The sequence below is a fragment of the Zea mays genome, chromosome 2 (assembly GCF_902167145.1).
Source record: "Zea mays cultivar B73 chromosome 2, Zm-B73-REFERENCE-NAM-5.0, whole genome shotgun sequence".
Taxonomy (NCBI): Eukaryota; Viridiplantae; Streptophyta; class Magnoliopsida; order Poales; family Poaceae; genus Zea; species Zea mays.
In genome coordinates, this window is record NC_050097.1 from 219,028,312 (window position 1) to 219,047,344 (window position 19,033).

Here is a 19,033-nt window from a genome sequence, read left to right on the forward strand (position 1 = left end):
CGAGTGAGCTTTCTCTTCTCAATCACTTGGAACACAAAGTTCCCACAAGGACCACCACAAGATTGGTGTCTCTTGTCTCAATTACAAGTGAGTTTGATTGCAATGAAAGAATCAAGAAGGAAGAAAGCAATCCAAGCGCAAGAGCTCGAAAGAACACAAGCAAATCTCTCTCTCTAATCACTATGGCGTTGTGTGGAATTTGGAGAGGATTTGATCTCTTTGGTGTGTCTAGAATTGAATGCTAGAGCTCTTGTAGTAGTTGGGAAGTGGAAAACTTGGATGCAATGAATGGTGGGGTGGTTGGGGTATTTATAGCCCCAACCACCAAATGTGGCCGTTGGAAGGCTGTCTGTTCGATGGCGCACCGGACAGTCCGGTGCACACCGGACAGTCCGGTGCCCCCTGCCACGTCATCACTGCCGTTGGATTCTAGCCGTTGGAGCTTCTGACTTGTGGGCCCGCCAGGGTGTCCGGTGCACACCGGACAGGTACTGTTTGCTGTCCGGTGTGCCAGCATGGGCGCGCCTGACTTCTGCGCGCGCTGCGCGCGCATTTATTGCGCAGCAGGTAGCCGTTGGCGCGGAGATTGCCGTTGCTTCGGAGTCGCACCGGACAGTCCGGTGCACACCGGACAGTCCGGTGAATTATAGCGGACAAGCCGTTGGAGTTTCCCGAAGCTGGCGAGTTCCTGAGGCTGGTCTTCCTTGGCGCACCGGACACTGTCCGGTGTACACCGGACAGTCCGGTGAATTATAGCGCGAGTGCCTCTGGAAATTCCCGAAGGTGGCGAGTTTGAGTTGGAGTCCTCTGGTGCACCGGACACTGTCCGGTGGTGCACCGGACACTGTCCGGTGTACAGCGGACAGTCCGGTGCTCCCAGACCAGAGGCCCTTCGGTTGCCACTTTGCTCCTTTGTTGAATCCAAAACTTGGTCTTTTTATTGGCTGAGTGTGAACCTTTTACACCTGTGTAATCTATACACTTGGGCAAACTTAGTTAGTCCAAATGTTTGTGTTGGGCAATTCAACCACCAAAATTAATTAGGGATTAGGTGTAAGCCTAATTCCCTTTCAAGATGAATGTTGTTCCTGACAGGAAGCCCTGTAGTTTGCCATCAGATCAGGATGTACATGGTCTTGTACATATTTTTTATCTTGGATTCAAGATCCATTTACTGAGGCCTGGAGCCTCAAATACAGGCCATGTTCGGCACATGTTCTCTATTGATTGCCCATGTTCGGCACATGTTACTGTGGAAATTTACAAATTATATTAGAGGAAACTGTTATATTAACTGTACCAATTGAGTGTTGCCACCTGTTAATAAGCTGTATATTTCTGTAATGTTGTGATCTCAGGCGAGCAATGGAGCGCCAGGGGTTCATCAGCAGCAGAAGAGGCTGCTCTCAGTGCTTGTAGCGCCCAAGGTTGCAGAAACCAGCAATGTTGTGTCCCTCAAGCTGATGGGTGGTGCCCTTATTGGGAGACGCATGAATCGAGTGCGGCAGCAGTTGACTCCACGGACCCGCCAGCTGAGAAGCATGAGTACCAGGTTGAGGTACTTGTGGGGTGAATTGGTCTAACTCTGTGTTATCTTCTTCTGTGGTTTGGTTATAAGATGTCATGGTGTTTCCGCAATGTTCTATGCAGGTCAACAGGCTCATGGTTTTGATCGTACACAACCTGTATAGTAACAAGGAAGTTTTCCTTCGAGAACTGGTCAGGTGGGTCACCGTTACGCACACAATATTTTTTCAGTTAACATAGCTTCTTTATAGAGACTCTGGGGTCCTTGTTAATGTATTTGGTTGAAACTTGTGAAATGCCATGTAATGACTGTATCACGTTTTTTATTTTAATCCCTAACTTAGTTTGCTGTTTCATTTCCTCTTCATCTGCTTCTGCACTGTTCTTCCTCTTGCTTCATATGTCGTGTGCTGACCAACTGTTTTGTGGCTTAATGTGCTTATGCACAATTCTCTTTTTTGTTTTCATTAGATGTGTGGTAACGGATTCTGTTGCATTGCTCGGTTCATGGAAGAACATAAAAATACGTTGGGGACAATTAGGTAATGCGTTGCAGCATGATTGTAAAACAATTAAAATAATTTACACAAAAAATGCACTTGAGGCCTTGCTGTTCTCTGCCTAATTTGGTTTTGTGGGGAATCTGAGTCTAATATTTCTTTTCGGGCTTCTTTCGGGTTAGTAATTGTTATGGGGGTTGCAGGTCCCACTCTATAACTCCACTATGTACACAACTTTGGAGAAACTTCAATACTATTTGTTGCAATTGTTATGGACATCCATAAGTTTAGCTCAGTGTTCCATTTTCTTAGAAGAATCAGATAGGAGGTTCTGATTTAAATAAGTAATAAGAGTAGCGTATCTGAAGTTTGTTTTTGTTTTTAGAATAATCCGATACGTGGTTATGGTAATACTATGTCCACATGCTGATCCTGACTGATTTTGTTGTGATGCTAACAGGTATGACTCTGGTGAAACCGGTGGGTTGTTACTCATTTGTATTTTATTCCGGAATGACCATTCTTTTGATGGCAATGTCTTTGTAAGCTTGCAGCTTGCACATGCTACATGATGCTTTTCAGCTGCTTTCAGCTAATTTATGCAACTTGGGCTACTTCCATTTTTATGCGGTGTGTTCACTTGTAGAAATCTGGTCTAGAAAAAAGAGGTAACAATCCAATCTATGCTACTTTTATGCTTATATACGCAATGGTATCAAATTTCGTCAAGGTGTTGGTATAACTATTTAGTACTAAGGAGTGCTATCATCACATGCTGATCCCCTCTCTGATATAAAGATTTGACCCAAACAGTTATATTGAATTCCAGCAATGTACATCTTTTATATTGTGTTTTTTTTCTCTATGCCTGCTCATGTTTCATTTCCAGCAGATAATTTTGAGCCACAGAAGATTTATCTCATCCTTCGAACCTTGGGTGAACTGCAGATAGTAGGCCGAAGCTTGTTGCCAGTTCCCACGAAGGATTTCCTGGTCCTGTTGATGCGAAGCTGTGAGAGGCGAGGATGAACCATCCGAAGGGATCTACAGTGGATGACAAGGGTAACATCTATGTAGCCGATGCCATGAACATGGCTATTAGGACTGGTTATGATTTTCAACATATGATAGCATATTTTGGTTGCTGCTTACTAATAGTTTAATAATCTTATTCATGCTCCATTCTTGTTCAAGGACATTTTCAAGATGCCACAACCACATTTCTGGTATAGAAAGATTGACCCAGTAGTTGAATCCCAATCCGCCTTGAGTAGTTGGCTCACATAATCCAGGATAAAATGTTGCATCTTCAGCAATTGTTACAATATCTGGATGAAGACGATGTAACATTTCATTTGCTAGAATTAGATATATCAGTGCATCCTTGTCAACATACTGATTGTAACAATCTTCCATGGCACCAGTAAAAGTAGAAAACCCATTATGAGTATATAACATAGAAGATAACTCCTGGCAATCAGAATGATGCTAATGTATATTTTAAACTTATTTTCAGTGAGGTCGGCAAAGTTTATTTCAAGGAAACAATGGGTTGTAGCTGGTGCAGACGACATGTTCATTCGTGTCTACAACTACAATACCATGGACAAAGTTAAAGTTTTTGAGGCTCATACTGATTACATCAGATGTGTTGCGGTCCATCCAACTCTACCATATATGTTGTCATCATCTAATGACATGCTAATAAAACTGTGGGACTGGGATAAAGGGTGGGTGTGCACTCAAATATTTAAGGGACATTCACACTATGTGATGCAGGTTACTTTCAATCCAAAGGATATTAACACCTTTGCAAGTGCATCCCTTGACCGCACTACAAAGGTATGCCTTTTTGCAATATTATGCAGCGAGATGTTAACTGCGACTCATGATGTGATCTTGTTCATTTATACTTCTTACTTTGAACTGCAGATATGGAGTTTGGGTTCTCCAGATCCAAACTTCACACTTGATGGGCATCAAAAGGGTGTCAACTGTGTTGACTACTTCACTGGTGGTGACAGACCCTATTTGATTACTGGTTCTGATGACTCCACCGCAAAGGTACAATTTTGTACTTAGTTGTATGTTTGGAGTGTTTGATTATTCTATCCAGTCCTAAGGTGGTGTGCTTTATGGCAAAATAGGTCTGGGATTAATCCGATTACCAGACGAAGAGATGTGTTCAGACACTTGAAGGGCATACACATAATATTTCTGTTGTTTGTTTCCATCCTGAGCTCCCTATAATCATTACTGGATCTGAAGATGGTACAGTTCGTATATGGCATTCGACAACTTACAGGTAACATGTTTTTATTTATCTCTATGTTTGCTTGTTTATGTAAGCAGAGGTCTATTCAATTTTTCTTTACAATTTGGCCATTATCAATTCTCCATCCTGAAACACACATCTACTGGCTTCTTCATAAACCTTGAACCTAAACAACTATCTTGTTTCTCGTACAATTGGGCATAGCTAATTTCAATGTAAAGGCTTATGTGCATGACATTGGTATTTAACTTTCTTATGGTTCAAAGTTAAAACACACGACAACTTATAATTCCATGGTGTGCTAACTTGAATATATGAGCTTATCTTCCATGTCCTTGAATGAAATATGCTTTATTTTACCTTTTATGATTAATACCTTTTTATTATTTCCTATGATATCATGCAATTTCTCACCAAACCCTATCTGCGCGTTATATTTTTTCCTATTTGCATGCGTGTCATGACCTGTCTTACATACACAATTACATTCCGTGTGTACACTGTGTAGTGACATGTAGGGTGTGAAACAAAAGGACAGCGATTAGTCTAACTATTTTGCTTATCAAAATCACAAACACTACTACATCCATTCTGAATTATAATACATTTTGCCTTTTCTAGAAACATAGCTTTTACTATGCACTTAGATACACACTATGTCTAGATACATAGTTAAAGCAATATATCTAGAAAAGCCAAACCATCTTATAATTTAGAATGAAAGGAGTACTTGTTTTTTTGAATCAGTTGTTGAGCCTGGCTCTTTTGGTGGGAGGTGCGGTGTGCACTCCCACCACCCAGACCCAAGTTTTGTCCTCGTAGCTTGGTCAAGTTAAATTATTCTTGCCTCTGTGATAATCTGGAAAATGTTCTATACTAATTTCTGAACGCCACTTGTGTTGCTCTTTATAATCTCATATCCTGAGATGTTCTTTGTTTTATATCTTGAACTATTCTGTAGACTTGAGAACACACTAAACTATGGCCTTGAGAGAGTCTGGGCTGTTGGATACATGAAGGGGTCTAGAAGGTAAGATCATTTGCATTCTGTTTTTGTTTCAGTAGTGCTGTTACTTGTAATGGACACTAGCTATTAATATAGCATTTGACTTTTGAGTAGAACTAGAAGCACCATACAACTTGTTTCCAGATTAACAGGTTTTCTTTGCCATTTCCAATTCTGAATTCTAGGTCTGAATTTCGACATCCAAACGCAGTGTAACAGGTTTTCTTTGGCAAAATTGTATCATGCTGCACCGCACATGTTTGACTTATGATTTATCCATCCTGCTATATATTTTCCACCAGTTTATAATTATCTTTTGGCACATATGATCACTACATATGAGTTGGCTCCAATAATTATCTTTGATTCCATGGAACATTTTATTTTTCATCCGGACACTTGTGTCTTTCTCATAAAATCTTTTATTGCTTGCAAATTTACTATTGATGCTCAAATATTCTTTGCTTCATCAAAAAATTTCATTGGTCAGTTCTGGTGATTAGAACAATTTTAGTTTTTTGGTTATAACTTTTTCCTTTCTCAGAACATTTCTCTTTGCTTGGAGCATTTTCCTTAGTATTTAGAACAATTTAATTTTTGATCGAAATATTTTTTTCTTTGCTCAGGTCAATGCTTGTTGCAACATCATAGTGCACCTGATGGGGAATCCAACATGTTTCACGTGACATGTAGGGGAAGGCACCGAAGAAGGTGAAGGTTGTAGAAAAGGGCCCTAAAAAGGGCACGATGAAAGCCCAACTTGCTAAGAGAGGTAGGAAGGCTAAGAATTGATGACATGTTGATTTCCTCGTCAGAGAAAAAAATGCTATTGAGAACCTGAGATGGCAACAAAGATGAGAATTCTTCAACGCATTAGCCATCGTTGTGAGGCGCATAATCAGTTCAACATCATTTCAACATCATGTAGTGTTGGTTTTAGAGAGAAAGAGAACATGTAAAGCTATAAATGTTGTGTACTCTATGAGTGTTCAGCTTTGGATCATTGAAAAGATCAAGATGTTCAACTAAAGTTGAATTGACCTCTCTAAAATTTATTTTACAAGGTCTACCTATGCAATAAATAGAAACTGTAGCAACGCACGGACACGTACCTAGTACGTACGTACATACATACACTGGACAGATAATCGGGTTCGTCTTGAATTGGTGTCGTGTTCTCTCATCGTGCCTCGTGCAGCTCGGCCGTTTTCTTGTTCGCCAACCCAACACGGCCACGTAAACGAAAAGAAAAAGAAAAAAAGACTAGTGCCTGTTTCGCCAGGATTCTCCTGTTCTTTCCCAGAATCGGTTCTCATGAAGAATCCCTTTGAAACGATGTTTAGACTCATCCTGAACCAATGAACACCACTCGCACCAAAATACCAAATGTCAAATGACCAAAACAAGCTCGTTCAGGCTTACGGATTTCCAAGAAATCCAGGTAACCAAAACGCGCGGAGGATTCTGACCGACAACAAGAAAAAAAAATAGATGTGCAAACTGTAAGATTCATGTTCATGTAGCCCTTGGGAAGCTATGATGATGGAACAAGGAAGACCGAAGGAGTGACAAAGGGGGAGAAAGAATAAAACCTAGATTCATGTTTCCAGATAAGAATGATTGGCGTGGCGTTTGCGCATCACAAAAACCCGCTCGTTACATTACATACATCAACCTGTCTTGAGGGTGGTTCTTCATATCAGGCTATCAGCAGCATATTAGCCAGGCAATATACTCCATCTATCGCATCTGCTCACAATGAGGAACGGCAAGGGGGGAGAGGACGAGTGGACGACCCACACTAGCTAGATACGTACATCCACCACTTGTAAAGACCGAACCCGTAGATCGTCGTCAGCATGGCCACCCGGAGAGGATACGGCTTGAATCTGTAGGAGGCAAGGCATCAAGGTTAGTTAGTACTTTGAGCTACATCAGAAGCAACACCTACAAGTTTCTGAATGCAACAATGAGGAAGAAAAGAATGGTGGGGACAGTGATGGGCTACACATCCACCATTGGGGCGATTGTTATACGCTCCCTCTGTACCAAAATAAAATATGTTTTGTTTTTTTATGAGATTCATACAATACTTAGTGTATTCCCCTATTATGGTACGTGTATGGGATAAAAATTGTCCCCGTGGGTATGGATATGGGATAAAATCTCCACGTATGGGTTTAGGAAACAATAATATAAACCCGATTATCCATGGATATTTCATACATGTATACCTGTCCTATGAATGAGTTGACGTCGAGCCGGCCACCAAGCTCAGCACGACAGCGCACCAGGCCTAGGTCCTAGCCCAACAAGGAAACACGACAAGACAACTAGCAGACTAGCAAAAAACAAAACCCTAAAATAACCAGCCATACGCTACGCCCTGCCCAGCCGGCCAACCGTCGCACGCCTGCACAGTTGCGCTGGCACTGCAATTGGCGACTTCACCAGCGACGAGGAGCACCGCCGACTCCTATGAGCCTAGGACGACGATGACGACCATGGATTCTCAGGCGCCAACGAACTCAGATGGTGACCAAAGAAGGTGAGCAGACTCCATTTCTCCATTTCTTCTATTGGTCCCGAAGTACTGATTTCTTTTCTAATGGGTGGATGAATGGATCATGGTTCATGGATGAGTGCTTACCGATGTGGTGATGTATGAAATCTAGATAGTTTGTGCTAGCTGTTAGTACCTAGTTATCCCTTAATTGGGGATGAGGACCTATTGGGAACCCAGGACCTGAATGGGGATGGGTATGAGATGAGTTTTGCACCCATAATGGGTATGAGGATGGGTATGGAGATAGATTAAACATGATGGGGATGAGTCTGGAATGCTATAACCTGGTGGGGAATTCCCCGTTGACATTTCTAGTGTATATGTTCTATATATGTGTCTATATTCATCACCATCTAGTTGAATATAGACATAAAAATCAAGAGTTAAAACGAATACTATTTTAGAACCGAGGGAGTACATTATTTTCATCCGAGAAAAATGTTCTTTAATTGGCATCAAGAAAGCTGGTAGGCCTAGTTTTCTAGGTGTGGGTAGGAGCACAAAGCACGGTGCGAGAGTCCAGTACAGGTACAATCCATGTTGTAAATGCTTATTGTCCAAACACTTGTTTTCAACAACATAAAAGCAGTGAACAAAAATGGCTGCTAGATTATTATTTTACGTTAAGTTTACAAAAGGAAGGATTGTTTTGTTTACAAGGTTTCACCATATATTAGAATGTTACATCTGGTCTCACTCACTGCAGCAAACACTGCCCTTCACTTAAGTGCCCGCTGGCTAAAAAGATAGACCAACAACCTATGCAAACAGCTGGACAATGTTAGTTAATTCATTTTGGTAGTGATTTCATCAGATTTTGAAGATACAAGCAAGCAGAACAACTAAACTGACGTTGTCTGATTTAGTAACAAGCATGGACCCCCCCCCCCCCCCCCCCCCACACACACACAAAAAAAAAAAACGCTCAGCTAGCAAGAAAAACAGTCTAGAGAATTCAGGAACGTACTCAGCTATGCTCTGATTTAGGGCATTAATTGGATACAAGAGCTAGTTGCTAGCTAGTTAAAAAATAACTGTAATGTATCTAATGGGGGGGGAGAGGGGGGCTAATTTTTTAGCCAAGTCTTCAACTACTGGTTAGCCAATTAGCTAGCCAACCATAGCTAATTTGGACACATTTCTAGCCCTAACTAGTAACTAGCCATGTGTATCCAAGCCACCCCTTAGATAAGTTGTTAGTAAATAAGGGAATGTTTGGATCCCCTCTTCTAAACTTTAGTTAGATCCAAAGTCTTTAAACTGGTGGCCTAAAGTTAGTCTAAACTTTAGCCCACCCCCTAAAAACCCAATAGACATTAGACCATAAATCTGAGCTGAAGTGGTCTAAAGTTTGGTTCTCTCTTGACAAAAGACATTTGTACTGCTACTGCCTCATTTTACTTCTATCCTACACTAAGCCATGGCTCACGGCCATGCATTGCTATGACAACAAAAACTCCAAGGGTAGGTATGTCTTTTAATAGAATTAGCACTAAACTTTAGCTCAAGACCCAAACAACTCCATGGTCTAAAGTTTAGCTCCAGACCTGAGAATCCAAACAGACCCTAAGTCATTGCATCTCCCAATGGATGATTACAGTTACACCTTATGCTAAAACCTCTTATGCTTGAGGACTGAGCCGTAGCCCAGTTGGTTCGTTCACCAGGTGTGCGAGCGATCGGGCGTGGGTTCAATCCCAAGGATCGATACCCCGTGCCTCACTTTAGATCTTGTTCGGTTATTCCAGTTACATGTGTATTGGAATAGATTGGGATGGATTTTGACTTGTAATGGATTTAAACCAACTCAATACCACCCAATCCACATGGATTAATGGTGAAACGAACAAGCCCTTTTAGGGTACCACACACGCGTGCGCGTTCCATGGTACCACGTGTTTCTCACACACTAGAGGTCTAGACCTCTAAATCCCTCTTTAATGTATGTATTAGACACACGTGTGTGTGCGTGTGTTGTGTAGTGGTGTGAGTTTGTGGCGTCGTTGTACCCTATAAAAAACTATTATGCTTGGAGTCCTATTCTCAATCAGTCAGCAGCACCAAAGTAACAGTCATCTTTCATTTCTAAAGTCTAAACTCGAGTGTGAGCTGCGGGGTGTCTTGTAATAAGTGCAGACTGATGCCTCTTCTATGAAGAGGTCTGAAGCCAGAATTTTTTTCCCATTACCTAAAAAAAGCATTCATTGCAAACTTTTTTTAGTAAAATTAAAACATAAGATAGTTAGGTCGCCTCTAGACAAATCATCTAGCTTTTTCCCGGTCAAAAGAAGTGACCTGTTCTGCCTTTATATATGTAATAGCGACACTCTGGTAACCAACCAGTAGAAACGTATACATCCAAAGACACAAAAATAGACCCCGAAGGCGATATTTCAGCTGCTCATAGCCCCAACTACAAACCTAATCCACCGCTCAAAACACCAACAGCTAACTGTTATCAGGTCATGCAAATAATCAACGACTAAAGCTTACATCCACATAATTTTGACTCCTAAAAGTTTCCTAGACTGGTAGACAACCCTAAACCAACCTCCAGGTGCTGTAGCATATGCCGCTGAACCTATGCGATCGATAGCAGCATTAAAAGCAGGCGGCCACCGGCCAGCGACCCTATTATTCTGCAACTAAATAGTTATAGGCCAGCACGTCCCTATCGCAAATGGCACTGCTGCTGGGAGACAATTCTTTTTTTTTCTAAATAGCATTCAAGCGATTTGCTTTGTTTCCGTGATCATATTGTATCTTCAGGGCCCATCAATTGTTATGATTGTAGATGAAGAATTAATGCGATGATATTCAGGACCATACAGCGATCGACATGCATTCGATTCGATCTGCTGTGTCGAATCCACAGGAACAAGAACAGGAACAAATCTAAGTACCTCACCGATCTACTAGAACAACATGCATCTCTTATCAGGAAAAAAAAACAGAATATGAAGAAACATGCCTAGCTATTGTATGGCAAGCGTGCATTAGAACTCTCTTCCGGACAAATAAAAAAACCACGAGTTTTGTCAAAGAAGCTGAATCGTGGAAAGGGAAAGTGGCTTGAAGTTTCACCGTCAGGTGCTTTTAATGAGCACGAACTCGCATCTAAATTCTGGAATGAAAGATGCAACGTGTGGTTTTGTACCTCGACTCGGTTCCAAATAAAGCAAGATCTTAACACGGAGTGCCCCAAAAAAGAGAACGACCAAAATCTTACTACTTTTGATTTTGAGAAGGACCAAAAGAGCGAGCAATCTTGTCCCAGCAGTCTTTTGGCACTGCCCGAGCCTCCTAAGAACATAGATTCCACAGACGTACAGAGCGTGGGGAAAGATCACAGAACAGGGGGAGGGAGGGAGGGAGGGAAAGGCTGCGGAGTCTTACTTCCAGACGTCGTGCTCCCGGTCGGCAGCCGCGGCGGCGGCCGTGCGGCGGGAGGCGGGCATGGGGGTTAGCCACTGGGAGTAGTCGCGGTCGAAGAACTCCCAGTCCGGGAGCAGGACGCCGGCGATGGCGAGGATGCCGAAGCCGTACGTGACCGCCGCCTTGCGCAGCGACGCCGTGGCCAGCCCCGTGAGCGCCACGGCCGCCGCCAGCGCCACGAGGCTACGCCGTAGCATCTCGTCCCTCCCCATGCCGCCCGCAGCTCCCGGACCCTCGGCCGCCAGCCGATCCCCCAACCCACTCGCTCCTCCTCCTTCCCCTGGCGACACGAAACGAGAAGCGCGTGCGCCCTGCGCTGCTGCTACCGCTGCCGCTGCCGCTGCCGCCGCCTGCCTCGGTTTCCTTCCCGTCCCGTCCCCCTGGCGGCCTGGCCTGGCCCCGGTTTGGCTGGCTAGGCTCGCTTCGCTTGCTGCCGTGGCGGGATGGTCTCTCTGCGACTGCGCGTAGGCTTCTGGCGCCGCGACATGGACTGGACTCGGTCTATTTTTATGGCGTGGGCGGAGGTGGGGTTTGGGCGTTTAGCAGGCAGGCAGGCAGGCATGTGGGGCCAGCCAGTGGATCAGCAGGGCGCTGTCAGGAGTTATCAGGCAGCTTAGCCGAGAAAAACCAAACGCACTCCACACGTAACACGTTCAGCCGGGCCGGGCGGAAAATGCAGCTTCAAAAGCACGGGGCATCGCGTATTCAACTTTGAAGATTTTGCTGGAAATCCTCGCTTTCACGATGGACCAATTATATGCCTTGTCTTCGTAGAATGCAAGCAGTCTCTTGTCTGTACTTGCCATTTCACGTTTTAGACAAACCTGAGTCCGAGATTTTAGACCTTCAGAGTTACAAATAACGCATGAAATGTGATTTGAGAAATAGCTTGGCTGGTTGGGTTGATTATAGCAGAACGGACATGTACTCGGCTTCGCTAGTTTCTCGCGTTTTTTTTTTTTTGCTATTTTTTTATTCTAGATTAAGGGCTTCTTTAGAACGCAATAATTTCATAGGAATGGTATAAAAATTTCACAAAATTTAGTTCAAAAACACATAAAAAAGCACATGATTCAGGATTTTCATCCTTTGATCCAAAGAGGCATAATAGGGTTATTCTTTCAATGATGAACAATGTGGGCTCCTTTGGAACACAGAAAATTCACAGGAATAGTATACAAAATTCACAGGAATTAGTTTAAAATAATCCTTTGATCCAAAGAAGGACTACGTTTTTCGACACAGTAAGACTAATGGCCAGAGTAAGCTCATATTTCAGAGCCTTGTCATTCACTTGTGGCCTTGTGTGGGGTTTGAATCTAACAACTACGAAAATAGTTTAGAATTACTAAAAAAACAAATTTTTGAGTGACGACATGTGCCCTCGCTTTACTCTGCCTCTCTCGCAGGAGTCGCTATTGATTCGGCGGCCCAGAAAACATATCTCATCGGCAGATTGATTACCCAATGAACGTACTATCATTCTCTGTGGTTTGCACGCTAACATTTGCTTTTGCGCGCGGGTAGAAAGAAACGTGACTTTTTCACGTGCCTGCGTAACCACGTCAGCAGAGTTAGTAGGACTGTGGCGCAGGTAGTTAATCCGCGGGCGATTCTATTAGGTATTCTGGTTGAGCTAACTGTGTGTCGACGGTGGGCCCCGTCGGAGAAGCTAAAAAAATTTGACCATCTCTCTCCATCCTTTCTCATTTTCTGTCTCCCTCTCCCTCCATACGTTTTCTCATTTATATCGTGTCATCGTGTGGTGCCGTGCCTGCTGCGTCGCATCTTCCTTGCATAGCGAGGCGAAAGCCTGCAGGTGGTTGGAGTCGGCTAGTAGCCTAGTATAGTACCCAAGTTGATCCCGCCATCGGAGACGCGACAGCCGGTCATGCGACGGGACAAAAAAAAAATGCTGTGTACCACTACCACCACAACGCAAGGTTCTCTTCTCCTCTAGGTCCCAGGCAGTCAGTGATCACGAGGAACACGCTTCCTTCCGAGACGAGATGGGTCCAGTGGAGCGGCGCTTCCCCGCCGTTGCCTAATCGCCCACTCCAAAAGCCACCAGCGGCCAGCGCGCGACGGCGCTACGGCACCCGGCGGCACGGCAGCCTGCCTACCACCGCGTCCAATGGCAGTTAACAGGCCACGGCCCCCAACACGCTGCCATAGTGGCATGGCAGGCCGCCGTGCCCAAAGCCCCAAACAGCTGGCTTTTCCAATATGTTTATGATAGTTAGGCCGTTCTCTCTAAATTTTTTCCCTATATCACTTTTTTACATCACATCATTAACATTTTACCCTCTATTTTTTCATCTCATGTAGCGGTTTCCCCTAAATAATCCCCTTATACCCCACTATAACTATAAAATATCATTTTCTATACCTACTTTTTATCTACTATCAATTTTTCTTCTACTATTAATTAAAGACGGGGCCACATATACAGTGCAAGGGGGGACTCGGACGCGCGCTGCAGCTGAGGGGAGAGAGAAGAGTACCGCAGGGTAGAGAGCGCCGTAGGGGACCGCGCTGCGGGCTGCCGTGTGCGCCTGTAGCCACCATGCAAGCGGAGGGGGTGGGCGCGCGGCAGCCGCTGCGGGCAATCTTAAGGCTGGTTTGTAAGAAGGGATTTGAAGGAGATTCAGAAGGAAATCTATTGTTATTTTCCCATCCTTTTCAATTTCGATGTCACCAAACCACCTCTTAATGTTATTTCCACTGTTCTATGCTGAAACCACTCCTTATCAGTGTGTCATAAATAATTTCTTTTTGTCAATGTGTTATAATGTCAGCCAAATAAATCACCGGGACGCCAAGTATAAAGCTCTTATTGGTAGGGCTCTTTTAACAGCTTCTCTAATACTCCCTCCGTTTCTTTTTATTTGTCGCTGGATAGTGCAATTTTACACTATCCAGCGACAAATAAAAAGAAACGGAGGGAGTATATCCTTAAAAATATCTAACAAACGAGAGCTCCTCTCAGAGCTTCTATAAAAAACATTGGAAGGAGTTGTCTCTAGAAACCGGGAGAAGTCGATACTCGAGAGCTCAAAAAAGAGGCTCCACCTATCTTCTATCCTCTCCTCTTGTGAAAAAAATAGTAGACGTTGTGTTTCCAATCAAATGTAGTGCTCTTTCAGAGACTTTTCCTAAAAATAATAAAAATAACAAGGGAGTTATTTCCTAAAAGAGCCAAAATGCTGAAGCTGTTGATACAAAAGCTCTACCAAATGGGCCTATTAAATTGGCTTGTAGCCAAACAAATCTGATGCCGAAGAGACAAGACAAGAAAGGAGAATTTAGCACATATACGAACAACATATATAGAAAACCATATACAGTGTATATATAATGACGGGTCTATATATTAATTAGTTATGAGAACGCTACCACAAAAGGTAGAACATTGATAAAACAAAAATCTATGTGACATAAAACATTTCGCAGACTGTTTGCACAGCACCCTCCAACACCTGTCACCAGACTAGATAACGATCCAATTTCATCAGATCTGGCTCCTTATCTGATGGTGTGTTTGGTTAAGTAGTGGGAAAAAATGAAGCGGATCTATCCTAGTTTTTTCGATGTTTGGTTTCAACAAAAAAAACGGAGCGGCTCCTATAGTCTTCGTATAAAAATTTATCATAAATAGTTTGAGTGCTCCCGCTCCACCAAAATGGTCGGATACGAACGTTCTCTCGGACGCGAGCGCTCCTCTTCCTTTTCTCCTCTTTGCACTCATATGTCTCTCCAATCAAACAAAAAACATAATAGCTCCACTCTATTCTACTCTTCAATAAAAAAAATTATGGCTTCGTTATACTTGGCAAACGGAGAATAGAACGGCTCCATTCTAAAAATCTAGAATAAAATCGCTCCATTCTAATTGACTCTCCAACTAAACACACCATAAATAAGGCATAATGTCAATTTGGTTTGGTTTATTTACAAGCTCAAGCAATCTCATCTAAACTTATTACATTAGGGTTTGTTTATGATAGCTCTAGGTTCACCAAAATCTGATTTAAATTTATTTTTTTAGCCAAACAACTCCAACTCCATCATCTTTGCTCTACCAAATCCATAAATTTGTGTCTATATTCACCACATTTGTGGAGTATGAGATGCTCACCCAATGTAAAGTGTTGTTTGGCTCACATATTTATAACATGAATGAACCGATAGTGTTAAAACATGTTTGTTTAAGTCCAATCGTAATTAGATACTACACTAAAAGTGATATTGTTCTATTCAAACTTGTACCACTGGTAATAGAGTGTGAATCATTACCACTATCATTTACGTTACATTTCATGAATCAAATGGCACCTAAATTTGGTTGATTTGATAAAAATTATCCATTAAAAACATTACGAAGGGTTATGGAGGCTAATAACAAACGTATCCTTGAAAGATTCTACCTTTCTACGTAATAAATCTTTACAGGTATGCACCCCACACAAAACAGCTGATGGGAAGCTGAAAATGATGAAGATGCAGAGAAGAATAGAGAAGACAGTCTAGGGTATGTGTGCATTGATCTTGTTACGTGTTAATAATCACAAATTGCACCAAACATCTGGTACTTTGGAAGGAAGCGTAAATTGCGTAATCAAATATTTTCAGTCAAGCAATATCATATCTTCAATTTTGACGCAAACACGGGGAACATTTACCAACCTACTCATGCAAATCTGAATGCCCACAATGCCAGAATCCTAAAATATAGTGATTTCACTAGATCACCTAAGCAAGCGCTTCCAACACATTTACCTCCCTGAACTCAACTACAAGAAAACACTATAGTTTGGCACAAAACTACACGACACAGAAGTAGTTTCCACACTGGAGACCAGATTACAGACACCTGTCTATAGGCTATGGCCTATCGTCATGATCCACCAGAATGAATTGCAATTTGCAAACACCAAATGGACCAGACAAAATTGGTTCCACTAAATCACCCACAATTTTCTTGCCAAAAGCTGTGCACAATTTGTAATTTACCTCTTTCGATTTCCTCAGGCACAGGGCAACAAACAATTCGCAGACAGTTAAGAACAAAGCATGACGTGCACCAAATTAACAACACGAAACGGCAATTCCGAGTATTACACGGCTATCTATCATATTATGAGGGCACAATCTGCAAGGCTGCAATCCATACTTCACAGGTACAATCTGAGTACGAAGTCCACAAGGCCTGATACCCTTCGCGACAGACCATGTAGAGCAGGTGCGCGAGCAAAAGAGGCCAGGGCGAAACTGACACGGCAAAATCAGACCTCGTCCTCGTGGAGCATCATGTTGGGGATGCCCTTGTTGATGGGGAAGCAGCGGCTGGTGTCGGGGCAGACGAGGGAGCCCTCCTGGACATGAACCTCGAGGAGCGCGTGGTGGATGCGGCGGATGGCGCTTCCCTCGACGTCGGCGGCGCCGTCGGCGAAGATCTCCTCCTCGGGGGGCTGCTCCTCGGGGAGGAGCTCAGGGAGGCCGACCGCGCGGGTGGCGGCGACGAGCGCGCGCCAGTCGATCTTGGGGAGGAGACCGCGGATGAAGTCGGAGTTGAGCTCCACCTCCTTGGTGCACCAGTTGGTCGCCTCCAGCGTCAGCGGGTAGCCGGTGGTTGCGCCCCGGACGTTCGACGCCAGCATGTTGTGCGTCAGGAGCCTCATCTCTCTCGCGTGGCTCGCCTCGCGGTCTCGCGCTGCTCCGGCGGCGCGGTGCGGCTGCGGCGGAGTAAAACCCTAGCGGAGACGGCGTGCAATGGGGAATGCGGGATTGATTAGACGATCCGGGAGCCTGGGCCCTGGGGCTGGGATGACGGGGTTTTGGCCTTCTGCTTTGGGATTCGTGCTGTCATGAGGGTCAGGTCACGGCGTGACGCGCGCACGACGGCAGAACCGCGGAAGGGGGGAAACGTCGATCACGTGACACGTGGCAGAACCGCATACGGGCGCCTCCTGCTCAAGTTCCTCGCTAGCTGCGTTCAGCGAGGACCGGATGAGATGAATGAATACTTTGGTGTAGCACGGCTCAGATCCACTCTGCTTATAGAGTAAAACATGTCTACGACACCACATCCACTTGAGATAATGAATTAATGATATAGACCTCCTTTAATCGATTAAAGGATAATGATATAGTTTGAATATGGGTATGAGAATAGATAAGCTGATGCAGATAGCCTTGCAACAATAAAGTACGTCAACACTGCCAACCTAAAACGACAAAATTTCAGCTCGAGGAATCAAGTGGCAGAACCACGATCTATAGCAACGGATAGCCAGATACACAAAAAAAAATAGTAGTCATTTGGCAGGACCACCTGCCACCTTTTCTATTAGTATTATAAAAAAAGTTTTCATAACGACTAGGAACAATGTAAATCTTATATTGCTAACTTATGTAAAATTGTATATTTTCAAAGGGAAGAAGTAAACGTTTTTTTTTGCTGGCATCGTAAAAGAAGTCAGTGACCCCATGAACTGAACCAATGTTAATAGCTTATGAGTCAATAAAATAAAAATCTCAGCCACTTCCTCCACCTCAGGTCACAGAAGAATGTCATCAAGGTAACCAGAACTTAGAACTTCTGAAGTTTTGACCACTTGTGTCTACATTAGATGTATGAAAAAAAATGGCTAGATTTTCATTGCTTCTATACAATAATAACATGCAGTACTAGAAAAAATCTATATCCATAAACTAATGATACTAATTCAAAGCATTTCATAAACCACGGTGATACCCACCAAATGTTTAATTTCTTTAAATTTTAATAAGAGAAGGAGCTCTGTATGCACTAACTTTATGCTTCTCATGGGCTTCTTTAACTGTCTTTTTATCCTTTTCTTTCTCTAGTTGTGTCCATCCTTTCTAAAGTATCCCAAAGCTTTCCTATTCCCTGACCGCGCTTGTACCTTGAACTTTATGAGTGTATAATCAATCAGGTGGGGATCTTTCGTCCCCTCCGTTGCATGTTTCAAAAAAAAAGATCCTCAGAATGTATCCATATGCCATTTGCATGATTAAGTATATGGCACATGAGCACAAATCTATGGTATCCGACAAAACAAAAGAAGGAAATAGTAAAACTAGAGTCCTGATGTTCCATAGAAAACAGACGAACATATCTTCCTACAACATAAAAATTCTGAAAATAGCATACGAAAAAAAGACTAACTGGGTAACATGCATGTTGAACGGGGTGATTTGAGTAATTGGAAGCATTACTTTATAGCGTGTTTGGTCTGATGGTTTGGCTCATCCATCGTGGGCTGGCTCACTGCACTTTCTTGCGGAGTGAGCTGATCCCACGAGTTAGTATATTATTAGAACAACGCAGTGACAGATGACATTCCGCGATTCAAACCAAATGATAATGTAGGCTCAGACGTAGGTGAGAGCACCTAGAGGGGGGGTGAATAGGTGATCTTGTGAAACTTGAATCTTAATCCACAAAAACTTGATTAGGCGTTAGCACAATAATGCCAAGTGGCTAGAAGAGGAGTCTCAACAAAACACAATAACCACAAGAGATCAATCACAGAGATGGCACAGTGGTTTATCCCGTGGTTCGGCCAAGACCAAAGCTTGCCTATTCCACGTTGTGGCGTCCCAACGGACGAGGGTTGCAATCAACCCCTCTCAAGCGGTCCAAAGACCCACTTGAATACCACGGTGTTTTGCTTGCTTTACTATATCCCGTTTGCGAG

General features: G+C 43.3%; 3 protein-coding genes across 3 annotated transcripts; 1 reads left to right on the forward strand and 2 right to left on the reverse strand.

Moving 5' to 3' along the window:
- The first annotated feature begins 3,494 nt into the window (after positions 1-3,494).
- LOC103647866 (coatomer subunit beta'-1) lies at positions 3,495-4,186 on the forward strand. Its single transcript, XM_020549158.1, has 3 exons — positions 3,495-3,869; positions 3,960-4,091; positions 4,175-4,186. Exons 1-3 carry the CDS (start codon positions 3,510-3,512, stop codon positions 4,184-4,186), a joined length of 504 nt encoding a protein of 167 aa, XP_020404747.1. The 5' UTR covers positions 3,495-3,509.
- Positions 4,187-6,804: 2,618 nt separating this feature from the next.
- LOC100278684 (uncharacterized) lies at positions 6,805-11,750 on the reverse strand. Its single transcript, NM_001291592.1, has 2 exons — positions 11,271-11,750; positions 6,805-7,197 (listed from the first exon to the last, which is right to left on the reverse strand). Exons 1-2 carry the CDS (start codon positions 11,519-11,521, stop codon positions 7,110-7,112), a joined length of 339 nt encoding a protein of 112 aa, NP_001278521.1. The 5' UTR covers positions 11,522-11,750; the 3' UTR covers positions 6,805-7,109.
- Positions 11,751-16,124: 4,374 nt separating this feature from the next.
- Positions 16,125-17,007, reverse strand: LOC100217212 (Multifunctional methyltransferase subunit TRM112-like protein). Its single transcript, NM_001143569.1, has one exon. It carries the CDS (start codon positions 16,988-16,990, stop codon positions 16,595-16,597), a length of 396 nt encoding a protein of 131 aa, NP_001137041.1. The 5' UTR covers positions 16,991-17,007; the 3' UTR covers positions 16,125-16,594.
- Positions 17,008-19,033: the final 2,026 nt, after the last annotated feature.

Coding starts and splice junctions, on each gene's coding strand:
- LOC100217212 (NM_001143569.1), bottom strand. CDS start 16,990: ATGAGGCTCCTGACGCACAACATGCTGGCGTCGAACGTCCGGGGCGCA.
- LOC103647866 (XM_020549158.1), top strand. CDS start 3,510: ATGATGCTAATGTATATTTTAAACTTATTTTCAGTGAGGTCGGCAAAG. Junction 3,870..3,959: donor CCCTTGACCGCACTACAAAG/GTATGCCTTTTT, acceptor TTTGAACTGCAG/ATATGGAGTTTGGGTTCTCC.
- LOC100278684 (NM_001291592.1), bottom strand. CDS start 11,521: ATGGGGAGGGACGAGATGCTACGGCGTAGCCTCGTGGCGCTGGCGGCG. Junction 7,198..11,270: donor CGGGAGCACGACGTCTGGAA/GTAAGACTCCGC, acceptor TGCCTCCTACAG/ATTCAAGCCGTATCCTCTCC.